The sequence below is a fragment of the Homalodisca vitripennis genome, chromosome 4, assembly GCF_021130785.1.
Source record: "Homalodisca vitripennis isolate AUS2020 chromosome 4, UT_GWSS_2.1, whole genome shotgun sequence".
In the NCBI taxonomy this organism is placed as follows: domain Eukaryota; kingdom Metazoa; phylum Arthropoda; class Insecta; order Hemiptera; family Cicadellidae; genus Homalodisca; species Homalodisca vitripennis.
The window spans coordinates 104,588,925-104,603,843 of NC_060210.1; the positions used below are offsets into that span (position 1 = coordinate 104,588,925).

At 33.7% G+C, this 14,919-nt stretch overlaps 1 protein-coding gene across 1 annotated transcript in view; it reads right to left on the reverse strand.

Annotated features, from left to right (window-relative positions):
• Positions 1-14,919, reverse strand: part of LOC124359871 (E3 ubiquitin-protein ligase TRIP12) — a 116,441-nt gene that overhangs the window by 59,810 nt on the left and 41,712 nt on the right. The window contains exons 7-12 of the mRNA XM_046812978.1: positions 12,203-12,294; positions 9,590-9,691; positions 7,046-7,142; positions 6,715-6,863; positions 6,051-6,215; positions 812-999 (exon numbers count right to left, since the gene is read on the reverse strand). Coding sequence (XP_046668934.1) covers positions 812-999; positions 6,051-6,215; positions 6,715-6,863; positions 7,046-7,142; positions 9,590-9,691; positions 12,203-12,294 — 793 coding nt within the window. The remainder of the gene's footprint in view (positions 1-811; positions 1,000-6,050; positions 6,216-6,714; positions 6,864-7,045; positions 7,143-9,589; positions 9,692-12,202; positions 12,295-14,919) is intronic.

Sequence of the window (14,919 nt, forward strand, 5' to 3'; positions counted from 1 at the left end):
ACTTCATTATACGTTCCTTCTTCCATAATGAATCGAAAAATACTCGATGAGTCATACTTCCTATCTCCAAATCGTCTCCAAATAGACACATGAATGACCTGACATTTTCGAATAATGAAATGTTGTTCTTATAGTTTTTGATTTAATTGATTGTCGTAATAACTTGTAAATTCCAAAATAGGTTAAATAAAGTCAGTTGTTTTTAATACTGTAATTTATTTTGTCCCCGATAAGGAAAACTCGTCCAAAAATAGTGGCTTCTTGATAAGTACCCAAACAACATAAGTTTTACAGATAAAATAGTAGAGAAACAACATAAAACTCGTATTTATTGATAGTTTGGAACCTATTGAATACAGCCGTCTGATTATTTGGCCAAAATAATCTTGTACTATATAAAATATTATCGAAATACGAAACGTCAAAATTGGAGACGCTGGCACTTTATGCACTTTTCTTACCGTCAAAATTAGCGACGCTGTGGCACTCAAAGGGTTAATGAACGACGAAAAAATGTGAAATACCAGAAAAGAACAAATGGAAAATATCTGATGAAACATTTAAATTAAGTAACAGTTTCTATAATTTCCAGAGGGATATCAGGAACGTTAAATTACAAAAATAAGATCACAAAATTTACATTCATACTAGATTAAGGTAATTACAAAAATGCAACAAAGACGTTGTTACTGTGGGTGGTTAGAAGCGTGGTGAGTATTCTATGCATACAAATCATACACACTGGTGATATGTACTAGATCCCAGTTTAAAATACTTATATTGTTTAAAATTATTTTAAATATAAGCCTACCATGTCAAAATTGTGTTCCATGGTGAGCAGGGTGATGAGAGCTGGTACCACTTGCTTGACAGGGAATCCTGCCAGGGTGTCCTCGTTGCCCATGACCAACATCTGACACATCTCAATGACAGCCTGCAGCTGTTGGCCCTCATCGCCACTGGCCTGTAGCCCTTGCAGCAATTGTTGAGCCTTTGTAGCTGAACACAACACTTCAAATATATATACTGTTTAATTATCACTGAAATAGTTTTTAATGATATTAATTATTATAAATAAGGAAATGTATTAACAGTATTAAATGAACAATTTAATACTGTAATCTCTTTCACTTATCACAACTTATTTGACTCAGGACAGTCCTGCCAAACAGTGGATGTTTCATAGCAAATTATACGAGGTGTGGCTAGAAAATACCTGGGCCGAGGCAGAAGACAAATCTTACTTACAGATTATCCCTTTCAGTGTACTACCATCCTTGATCTTTACACCACTCCACGCGAATTTTCCACTGTGAATAACAATGCCACAGATCATTTTCCGTAACTCTGTTCATGACTTCTGTCGCTTTTTCTTTTACTGCTTGAATAATCTTAAATCTTGTTCCTTTCAAAGCTAACTTGACTTTAGAGAACAAAAAAATGTAACAGAGGACCAAGTCGGGTAATCCGAGACGGAGATGTTGTGTTTGGCCAAAAACGTCTTCACTGACAAATCTTTGTGAGCTGGAGCATTGTCCTGGTGTAGGATCCATGACTTGTTTTTCCAGAAATCAATCTTTTCCCATACACGATTACATAGGGTAGTCGGAACACTAATGTAGTAATGGTTTTGCCGTTGGAATGAAATGAAAATAAGCTCTTGATTTACTGTTTGCCCCTTCGGTAATCAATCAATATTAGCATTAACCAATCTTTTCAGTGTTAGCATCAGTTGTTGATGATGGACTGCCAATGCATGTCCACTAGTGTCACTAGTGTATTTGTGGCTATTTTTAAACCGTTAAACCAATCCAACACTTGTATTTGTGATGAACAATTGTCACCGTAAACTTGTAACATTACAAATGTTTCACTTGCAGGCTTTCCAACTTTGAAAAGGATGTTCACATGCTGTTCTTTCTGGAAACTCAACACTTTTCCGATGCAGAGGCAAAAAATTAAATACTTGTAACTGGTGCTATGGATGGAATAAGTATGAAAGCCAGACGAAACTCGAGGAGGGGTGTGAGGGGAATCACGATGGGAGCTCCTAGCCGTACGATATTCAGCCTTATTTCATTCGTTCTGTGGCTTCAATAATACTAATCTGATTATTTTTTTGCTACACCTCGTATATCCCTATTTAACCAGGCACTGACCATTTTATCTGCCTATTCATCATGATGAGAACAACCCCTTATAAAGGCTGTTTGATGGAAGTTTTATAGTATAAATTAAAGCATGTTTATCCTGCTTAATCAGCTAATTTAGTAGTTTGAGCCACAGATAAAAACTGTCTTAGAGCCTGCTGTACTTGTGGCCATCTTGACTGAAACCCAATTACAACAATGTACTTTACAATTTGAAAAAAGTGTACTCTTAAAAATAAAAACCAAATATGTATGGATGCATATTTATTATATCTTTACCTGTAACAATACAATAAAAAATAAAGGTCTTAGAATGCATGAGGTTGAAAATTGTACTTATTGGAAAAAACTCAAGGTCATTTTTTACTATAGCTGGCTCTTATTAAGGCTGTTTTACAGAACTTTTAAAATAGAAAAAAAAACTGTTCTAAAACGTTACATCAGGAGAGTCAATTTATGACTATTAAGTTATATATCACTTGGGTGAAATAATTCCAGTAATTACATCTCCTTAATGTAATATGTTATGGTAAAATTGATATCACAGTTGTAAATGAATTTATAGAAATCTTTTTTCACTTAATCACATGCATTTACTAGGAGTAGTAACTGATATTTAGATATTAGAAATATTTAAAAGGAAATCCAACGAAAGACCCATAGCAAACATTTGTTCCGTGACACCCAAAGGACTGATGTTTACTATTTCAACCATCTAAATCATTCAAAAGTTATCGTGTATACGGGACAATACAAAACAGAAATCTGCTTTTGTTAACTGGTGGGGAGAAATAAGCAAGGTTCGCCAAATTCATGGAATAGTTTTAAAATGGTTTGGATCATATTTACAAGAACAGCTTGTACCAACTGGATATTTCTAAGTAAAATTGATTATACAGTGTTGAGTTCCTCAAGGATCATTAAATACAATTTTGTTCTTAATCTAAGTGAATGATTTGTATAATGGTCCTTTCAGGGGAGGTATAACTTACTATAATGACTAGTTTCATTTTTATATATTTCTCTTTCTGAAAGTTTATTTCCATTTCTTTATATGAACTCATTTTAAGGGCACATACCTTGACATTACAATAAATAAATTTAGTGAACAATTTTTTTGTGCATCTTCTGTATGTACATAAGCCATAAAGCAAGTTCACTTACGTCTCAAAAAAGTTCAAGCAAAGGAACAAAAACAGCATTATCCAGAGACAAACATCTATTTTCACTTGACAGAAGATATTCTCAATGTTTAAATGCACTACTGTGCAAACGCAAACACATGTACAAGTGTTTTTATGTAAAATAATAAATTGCATATTATAGTACTGTTTTCAGTTCTAAGCTAGGTTCAAAATTTCAAGACAAAGTCCTTGCAAAGTTGATTCAAAATCAATATTGTACTTCACCAGACAGAGAAAGAAATGAGTTGATAGAATCTTTTGAATTAACATACAAGAGATCCTTGTTCCATCCATCCCATTTTTCATCAGTAATTCCAGCCAATACCAGAACACAAAAACTCCATACCATTTGGCTTGCTATGTATAGTACTGTTGGTATGCTATATTGTAGGTTTAACCAAAATGTTCAATCTTTGTATGAAATCGACCAATCAAACAAAGTGACCATAACATGTTACTGCAAAATGTAATATGATTAACCATAAACAAATAATCTATTTACTAATTTGATTATTCAGTGTTTTTCTCTTTCACAAAATGGTTACACATAAGACCAATGTAACCAGTCACTTTTTGACAGAGAGATTAAGACTCTCAAAGGTCCAATTTTCAATACTGTTATAAAGGTATTTTCAACTCAAATTTTAAGCATCTTGGTTAAATTGTTCAACATTTAATGTGTGTACAGACAGACAAAAATTGGACGGGCGTCACTAAACACTCAGCTAATCTATCATAATACATACGATATAAATGAACAATCAATAAAAGGGTATGGCAAACATTTATGTAAATGACAAAATGCTGAAATACTTTCTTTTGAAAATTGTAGACCTATGTAAAAGTTTTACAATTTTTTTTGCTGAGACTACATATTAATAGCAGTTTAATAAGGAAAATTTCATGTATTATTTGTTATATTAGCTGAACAATAGCTGAGCAATTAAAAAGATACAAAGTACTACCACTGCTATGACACTGAGCAACTGTAATGGTGAGACTTTAAAAACAAGATCAGATTCTATCTCTACGTTCAACAATTAGCAAAGTTGCCAACCCAAAATGTGAAGTATTTCCCATTTATCTATCAATTGGCAAACATTTCCTATATTAGGTTAATTTCGATTTTTCCATTAGGTTTATTTATGAATCTGATAGAATGTGTACATCGATTTTCTAGTAATACATTATTTATTTATAAACTTGCTGTCTAAATCTATCTAAATTACAAAGAATCTTGAAAAGAGTTGTGTAATAAAACTAGCAAAAGAGCAATCACCCTAATATTCTATTTAACAACAAAAAGTATCAATAAAATTACTCCTTGAATTCTAGTGACGTTTAGTGCTGTACAATGCCTACTAATAGAAACTGCAGTGCTACAATAAAAACAAACTTCAAGCAAATGAATAATAAAACTCATGAGTTTTCTTATCCTGTAAACATAGGGGTTCTGATATTACCTCAGTAGTATGCTTCATCTCCAGCAAATCCATTCACAGATGAGATCATTTCACTCAATACATCCGTACCAATGTCTTCCTCACTAGCTAGCTACCTGTTGCCACTCAGCCTTCTCATACTTCGTTCTATCACATCATCAGACTTTCCAGCCCCTTAGACTCTAAACTGTGATTCTTCCCTATTACCTCACCATATCTACACCATCTAATTGAACAACTTTGGGTGAAGAAACCATAAACTTTAATCGGAAATAAAGCAGCTGAAAGAACTAGACAAGCATATTCTAAGACTACTCCGTCAAATCCGAAAGTTGACTGCTAGAATTTACTGACATGCAATATCCACCCAAGAAAAGACACGTCTGACTACACTGTGCAGTGCGACCCATAGTTTGACTTCATGGAAGAGTAATGTGTTGCTGTCTAGTAACTTTAGGAAAGCTTTAAAACAACTGAAGATTATTCAGACTGAGGTTCAGTGCTTAGAAAATTAAAGTCATTGAAGCGACGAGATCAGACTTCCTGGAACACTGTTTCCAAAAAATGTAATATGGACACAGTAACCACACAAAAAATGTAATATGAACAAGTAACCATACAAAAAATGTAATATGAACAAGTAACCATACAAAAAAAGGAAATGGGTTTCATGTCAAAGACACAGCTAGTGGTGTGAATCATAATATCCTATGTCTCAGTCTCCAAAAAAAAACCAGTAAAAAGAAGACCAAAAACAGCATCAGGAATGAAACAAAGGAAAGTTGCAAACAGCCCTATACTAACTTTTTTTCGCTTAAAATTGAAAATGATATATCCAGACCATTCATGTTTCTTTTAATGCACAATTGTCTACTTCTTCTTCAGCTTTACATTATGTTCTAGACTTGGACCACACTGTGTCTCACATTTCTTTACAAAATGCAGAATCCTCAGTTAATGTCCATTACATCTGTCTCTTTCCAAATAGTCTCATTCTTCAATGCACTCCTCCAGCTTTCCCCTATTCATCATCTTTCTACCTCTCTCCATTGTCAACACTCCGTGACTTGAAGCTGTTCCTTTAAAATAAAAAAATTGAGGCAGGTTATGTTTATATTTTAAATTTACAAAGTATTATTTACAATTAATTAGAAGAGCTAACAAATAATTAAACAGAAATTTAATTATCATGTTTTATTCTGGAGTAATCTATATTAAATTTAACAGTACAGTACACAAATAAATTATTACCATATTGTTTAACCCATACTTACAAGAACTGGCACCCATACTACGGTGTAGTAGATGTTGCATCCTGGGCCCTAGAGCTCCGAGCAGGTGAGGGGGCAACCCTCGCGCCTCCAGAAGGGCTTGCAGCCGACCAACCTCACTGTCATCACTCTCACTGTCTCTCTCAGCACTGCTTGGCCCACTAACCGCTGCACATCACATATCACAAGTTTAAATATTGTGTATCTATTTTTATACACATGAACAAGTTTTCTGCAGCTATTAGGCACTATAAAACTGTTTAGTTTAAAGAACTACTTGCATTTATTCATGTATTATTTGTTGATATTTTTAATGCTGATTATGCTACAATATTTTAATTGTAAATTTATAATCCACTAATTAGAAAGTTTTTTTTTTGTAATGAGATATAAACAAAGTATTCAATTGTTTCAGCTTTGTGATAAATAAAACAATTACTATATTTGTTATTGGTACTATTGTTTTTAATTGACTACAAAGTTCCATAGAAGCTTACTGAATCATCAGTCATAATAATAAATCAATTTGATAAACTTATAATATGGACAAAATAATATTTTATGCAGAAAGGAGTTCGGATTACTTTTGTTTAATTATTTAATCAATATACCTCTTAATATAGACCACATATAACTGAGAGCAAATTTTAAAAATCCACTACCATACCTGGTGCAGACTGTGCGTTGTCGTGATCGGTTGGGGCGGTCGAGGCGGGGGTGGGAGTGGGAGGGGTCGGAGTGGCATCGTCGCGGCCTGACATGGCACCCCCAGAGCACTCCAGAGCCAGCTTCACACCCCCGCGCGACGACCGACGGCTAGAATGAACCAAATTCCAATTTAAAGCTTTTATTATTTGTAAATAAATTCTTTTATTGCTGGAGAGCAAAAATGTTTTCTAAACATCACATTGATATTTCGAGCTTAAGAATGTTTACTGCCTTGATTACAATAGCATTTTATATTTACAAGATACTAGGTGTACCTTTTTCATATTTACCTTGTAGATGTACAGGAGCCCGTGGTGGAACTGCGAGCACTGCGTCGCAGAGACGCTGGCGCCACCCCACTGCTCACTCCGCTCCACTGACTCCCGCCTGGAAAACCGATACAATACTGCAGCAACACCGATTTTGGTATATCACAGACAAAAACTTCTAAACATTTTTATTGTATTTATAATGAGAAAATTGTATTCATAAAATTAAATGTATAAATAAACGCTATTTATATAGAAATATGAATTAGAAAACCATATAAGGACTATTTTATAATTTATGTATACAAGACATTCGTCGAGCTTCAAAAGAATATACAAGGGGATTTTAAAAACACCAAGAAAATTAATGGGTAACAAGGAGAATAGTATTGAAAAATGTATTGGACATTTTTCAATTAGGATAATTAGAATTTGTTTCTAAATAGCGTATTACAAATTTCTCTGACATCCTGTGACATATATGTGTACCTAAACCAAGTAATAATGTAAGGGCAAATTGCAAAACTTAACTTAAGCTACAAATCAGCAATATTTTTCTTAAACTTTGTGACATCACACTAGTCCCCAATACATAGTGGCATTGTACTAAAATATGCACATTTTTATTCTGTGATATGCAGTATAATAATAGAATAGAAGAATTCAATAAACGAATCAAGGAACACTTTCAGATGCCATGAACTAATATTGTAGAAGACTACAATTACTGAATATCCTGGTAAATAGCCACCTATATTGACTAATCAAATTTCTTATCAATGAGTAGTAATTGTAATTTTCTCAAAGAAAAGTATGATCCATTTAAAATATAAATATCAATTAGTTGAGAAATAGATATGGGACTCCCATACATCTTGTAAACCATAATTTAAGGAAGAGGCGATGAAGTGATTTATAATGAAAGCTGTAATGAGACTTTGTCAATGATCTTTATTTTATGGCAGTAAAATATGTTGATTGATTATTCGTAAGAACTATTGTGTTCTACCTTAAAACACAGTTTAAACTTTATCATCATGTAAAAAGCGGAGTACTGATGCATGGTCAGCAACTGTCTATGTGCTCCCTTACATAGTGCAGTCCTTGTGTCGGAAGTCAGATCTAACTGAAATAATCTCCCGGACCTAAGCACACCAGTATGAATGATTTATCTCCGATGTAACTAATACAATCAAATATTATCCAGAGACAACGTTAAATTTAGAGTGTGTACATTAGAAAACTGAGAATGAATGGGTAAATCATATTGTTTGAATTTCACAGACAGCATGTCTGCTGAGTACTTATCTATTACAGAGGGTGCTTCAAACAGCAAAGAATGAATGGACAGAGTATATACAACAATAAACATTAAGTAAAGCCATGAATAACAATACTAAATTCTGTTCACTTAGGTGTATGTCATATAGCAGCTGACCACCAGCTGTTCCCGCTATGATATAGATATGGGCTCTACCGTTTGTTTGATTTATGTGTTGTCTGTAAAACATACAAAATATGAAAACAAATAAACATGTATTTGTTTATGGGAACAACTGATGATGTTTGTTTACTGCAACAGAAATCAGTAATTATTTATACACTACAAACTGGTAACAGTTTTGGGCAGAGGATTCAAAAAAGGCATTATCTGCCATTGGACTATTTAAGTATTTATTACTATTATTGTCTGAATTTCACAAGTTGCCTGTTGCTGAGCACAGCACTCCAGTGGTTACATGATTATTAGGGAAAGAGCGTCGGACAGCCAAGAAAGAATCTACTCACTCATAATCTGTTATGGTTACAATTGTTCTGGTGGTGGGCAATCTGGCAGCATACAATAGAAACCGTAAATATATAACAGAAATGATTTAAGCATTATTTTGATAAAGTTTGACTGTAAAATATGAGACTACTACAAAATTAAAATGAATACAACTTAGGAGAATATAACAAATATATTTAACAATATAGTGGAACCTACAAAAATCTCATCACAAAACAAGCTTACCACACTAATTTCTGTGGCATAATCCTTGTATATTCTCTTATAGTCAAATACATACTTATACAAAGAATAATTATACAGAGGTTACTTTGTATTTCAGAGAGTCTGCTTGTTAACTCAACTTAATTACCCAGTGTTTCACTGGATATAAGGGTGGACGGATAAAGCAGCCGAGAATGACTACGCAAAGGATATAGTTTGTATTTAAGAAGTCTGCCTGTGAACTGAGCCCGCTTACCCTCTCACTGGATATAAGGATGGATGGATCAGGCAGCCGAGAATTACTACACAAAGGATATAGAGTGTATTTCAGAAATCTGCCTGTTAACTGAGCTCGCTTACTCTCTCACTGGATATAAGGATGGATGGATCAGGCAGCCGAGAATTACTACACAAAGGATATAGAGTGTATTTCAGAAATCTGCCTGTTAACTGAGCTCGCTTACCCTCTCGCTGGATATAAGGATGGATGGATCAGGCAGCCGAGAATTACTACACAAAGGATATAGTTTGTATTTCAGATGTCAGATTAACTGAGCTCTGAGCTTACTTACCCAGTGTCTCGGTGGATATTAGGGTGGGTGCGTCAGGCAGTCGAGAATGACTGCGCAGAGGATATTGTTTGCGTATCAGACAGTTCGCTTTGTTGCTGCGTCCTGAACAAATAATATGTTACTTCAAAATTACATGTAATTGATAAAACATGAGTTTTAAAATAACATTCATCATTACAATGTAATCCATGGATGCAACTTCTGTTTAATGAGAGAAACTACTGACTGCTAGTGGGTAAGTGTTTTAATGAAGAAAAACATTCTATATCAACTGCCTGTTTCAAAATACTGCATTTTTAATGTTAAGTAATATAAAACAAATTAACAATTTCTGTCTCTAATACTAAAAATTATTTCTTGAACAAAGAAATGAAGACCACTTTGTATTAGTTACTAGTTCTGAGAACTATTTCTAATAAAATAAAATAGTATTGATCAAACTTGATGGTCATGGAAAGTCTTTTTTTTATAGCTTAGTTGTGATCGGTGCAAATCCTGCTGTAAAGTTAAATTATAATTGCCGCAGTTTTAATTTTGTATAGAACTCTCCATGGGATGATATAATTTGTAATTCTGTAACCTTCGAATTTTATAACAGAATTATAAGTACAGAAGCTGACCAGAGAACAAACATGTAAAAAAATAAATCAAATTTTATGAAATAAATTTACTTTAAAGGTTCATTTTTTATATTTTCTATATTATCACCATTGAATGCATAACACTTATATCATGGCAGAAGTTTTTCCATGCCTTCTCTGTAGAGATATATTGCAATTTCAACATTATCTTGGTTTACCACAAAAAATGTTGGATGAAATTGATTTTACTAAGCTACATGAGTCATTCTGTATGAAATCAACACAATAAAATTTAAAAAAATTAACTTGACCACCTCAGAATTTGATGAAATTTGGTATGAGGGCAGTCCTCATATAAATTAGGAAAATTGCCAAATTTCCCCCCAAATATTTCAAATGGTTTCAAAGTTATGGTTATGTAAAGTTTCTCAAAAACCATAAAAAACCGGAACCAACATATTTTGAAATCACCATAACTTTTCTCCTAACCAAGCTAGAGAGTTGGGAGTGGTGTTGTTTTACTCAGTTTAAATGCTTGTTTGTACAACACAAAATGTTTTTTGAAAAATCAAACTCAACATTTTGATTTTACCAAAAAGTGTATTTTTGAACATTAAAAAATCCTATAAATAGTTTATATTTTTGGTAAGTGATTCTCCAAATTTCAAAGTGGATGCTAATGGATTCATAGTTAAATCACAATTTAAGAAAGAGTGTTTACAAATTTTTGTCAACATGTCGTACTATGTATCCTTACTTTAAATTTCATTACGATGGTGATTATTACCATAATTATAATGTGAGTACTTAAAAGAGGGTTGCACTTAAGACAGCAATATAGTTATTTACAAAATAATTGTTTTTAGTTGAAAAGTGTTTTCAATTTATAATACACTTGATTTGAAAATGTAAGGAGATACTCATAAATAATAATTAGGAAACTCTCATCAAGATGATTCTTCTAGTCAGTGACTAAAGGATTTGTGATTACTCAACAACTACAAAATCTAGTATTAACTGATGCAATCATAAGCAAGATTTTGGTGTAGAGGTAGAGTGGCACTTTTTTGCTACTGCCCATAGAAAAAGATCATGTAAGGGAATTGGGGATTCAATGAAAAGATTTGATGAAAGAAGAAGCCTGCAATGTTCATATGAAGACAAATTTTAACTCCTTTCCCACTCTATGAATCTGCTTGTATTATAAGTAATGAATTTACTTCCTTATGTAAACAGAATCAATTTGATAAAACTATCATTTCCTGATGCTTCTCTTCACATCTAAACTTGTTTTCTATCTGTCCAGTAAGAGCAAACCACTCCACGTGTTTCTTGTATTGGTGACAACAGTTCCACCAAAAATTGTACATTGCAACTTCCTTAATGCAATAAGTCATTAAATTTTGAAAAATCCCAATAAATTTGATAATATTTCTCTAAATTCTTATGAACATCGCCATGCTGAGAGCTGACACATAGACAAAAGGAATCGCATGTCCCTGTGCAATCCTAAAAATACATAAGACATTTCTCAATAAAAAACACTACTCATCATCCAACACCTAAATCACATGCAATCTAGTTAAACATATTAGAATTTACTATTTTGATTCATTCAAAACTAAGTTAAAACTATAGTTTTAAAATAATGTAATTTAAGGTTTAGCTACATCTAGTTCCTATTCACATCGCTCAATGCACCATTTCCTCAGATTTAATTCATTATATTTTATTTTTCAGCGCACATATTAATTATCACTGACAGTAATGTAAAGGAGACAAATTCCACACAATACTACAATTAGATGGACAGAGTAGAAACGTTTTGAAACAACAATTGGAATTTTAGCTCTGCCCGGACTAATTTGTCTGTTTCATATAATTTCCAAAACTTAATCAGCTTATTTGCAAGCCTTCAGATTGTCATGATTACAATAAAATTTAATTTTGTCTTAGACTGTCACTGAGGAATGATCATCGAAGAGATCGTTGCATGGCAACAATCCTTAGCTCTTGGTGGGTTTATTCTCACCTGATGTACTAGAGTCTCGCTTTTTCTTGCTCTTACTTGTACTGGCTTCAGACTCAGCCTGAATGACAGCAGTACTTTGAATACTCTCCTCACTATAAATAAGTAAGTCCAATCAGATAGAACAACTTTTAAGATCATTTATTTTTATTGCATAATTTATATAATATATAAATGATGCAATATTTATATAATATATTATAAAGCATGTCCCTGTGCAATCCTAAAAATACATAGAAATATCTTAATACAAACAGACAATACTCTTAATCCAATACTAATATTATCCAGTTAAATGTATTGGAATATTGGAAATATATATACGCAAGTAATTCATCATTCTAACTTTACTAACCAATTAAAATACACTAAACTTAAACTAAATTAAATCAAAGAACGAGAAACACCTCTTTTGGAACTTTTGCATATAGGCTTAGAGAAACAGTAGGACAATTGTATTTCAGAGAATACAAGACAATGCTGGCAGGAGAACTTGTCCTACCCAGTAATAAACATATATAAACTCTGCAGGTACAACTAGTAACAAGAGTGATCGTAATGAGGGTAATTGAGTCTGTTTTGATTATGATTACTTTTTTGATGTGTGGAATAGAGAAAACACATTAAATAAATACCATTTTGGAAATAACTGTTTTGATTATTTGTTATAAACTGTAGAGAAAACATATTAGTGGATATACTGAAGTAGTAACCAAATATTGTTTTCCTGTCCATAAAGCTATATGTGTAACACGATTAAACTATAATTACTATTGACAAACTCAATGAACATCAATACAAACAATATTTTAATATTTTGTTCGTACTTCTGTCACTTAGGGAGCATGCCCAAGAGTGGCACATCTTTTACTACAAACATCGAGATATTGGGATTAAGACGTAACTTGAGCAGTAGGCCTAGTTTACTGTGAATATTGATTGTTGGTGTGGGTCAAGCTCGCTTAGTATTAACCTGTTGGATCCGCTGCTGCATAGTTGCGGCCGAGACAAGCGTGCAGTCCTGCCCTGTCGGCACAGTGTTGCGGCCGCTTACTAGCCTTTTAGTTTCATGTTACACCTAGCCAAATTAAATTATGTTCAATAAACTGGGATTCACAACAGAATACTGGCTTTATCTTGAAGTCTATTTCATTTTGCACACTATGATACTTGGCAGCCTGTTTTTACTCCAAACGTCGAAAAGTCAGCCAGCAGCTGTCTTTGTAAACACAAATATGGCTTTGCATAAACGTGAGTTATCTGATAGTGACGAAGAAAGTGAAGTGGATATTTTTATTCGTGAAAGACACAATACCAGGACAACCAGGTGATACTGCTATTTATGGTCATAATTTTCTTACAGAATATTGAAACATCAATAACATTAAATAAATAATAATCTAAATAAATCTTATAAGTATATGATATTCCAGGAGCAAATAATAACTGTAATACACACAATAATAATCAAGTGCTAGGAAAAATTTTGGTCAGCAGGGGTACATATACTGCAACAACCTGGGACTCAACAGGTTAAAGGATTTTTCAAGCCAAAATTATTAACTGTCTCTTAACAAAAATTGTCCTCCTGCCCACTATGACTGATAGAAACTGAAACAGAAGGCATGACTATGATAATACCCACAATCCCTCCTGTGTTGTCTGCAACATAGGATCTCAGAAGGAGACGGCCCTTATCCCCTAATTCGCAATAAGAAGTTTCCTCAGCTTCTAATCTCAAATGAAAAAAAACAATTAGTAACTTGCATTTTTTTAATATTTTGTTTTCTTAGGACAAGAGGCTTAGAAATTGCACTTAGTCCTAAAAGGACCTTTGCACTGCTCTGGAGTGACAGGACATTCTGGATGGGTATGGTTAGGGATAGTGGCCACTTTCTGTCAAGATCCATGAGGAAGAATTTATGGTATTAATCTCAGTCATGTCTCCTTGGAAGAAGGGGAAGCCGGTTCTGAATCAACCTCTCCAGTCTAATCAGACAGGGGGTAGTTATTTCTAGGCTAGCAAGAACCTTTGACACTCCACCAACTTGACACTCCACCAACTCAAACATTCATCTCCTGCAGTAGACTAGACCTATCGAACTACACTTGCACCCTAGAATATCGACATTTGCTGTTAGTGATAAGCCACTCTTGGACATCCATAAAGTTGACCTGATTTAGTGACACACACCGTTTTTTTTTTTCTGGTGTGGGTTCAACTGGAAGGTATAAACCAGACAGAAGTGAACTCTCCTGAGGATGGTAACTTGCATATGTCATATTCAAATAATAAGGTGCATGCTCATGAGAGCTAGCATGTGGACAGGATAACACAACAGACTGCCTCTAAGCGAACAACCCTGTCAACTTCACTCAAGTTTCTCCTGTACAACAGAATCACCTAGAGAGGATATAGAGACTGTCAGGTATGTGACAATCTCCAGTTTTCAAAACAAAAGTTAACATGTTCCTCTGTTTGCCAATTCCACAGTTTTTATGCAAAAAGTTTGAATTTGGACACTTTTTATGCATTTGTGGTGTTGCACCAAAATACTACCCCATACATTGTGTGCATATGATATGTAATAATAGTATACAGTCTTAATAGTATAGCGACCAGAGTTCTTGGAAACAAAAATGAACTGAAAGCAATAGAACTACTGATGGTTGGAAGAAACTGCACAGCTATGGAGAGATGACATAGGATCAGGCATAAG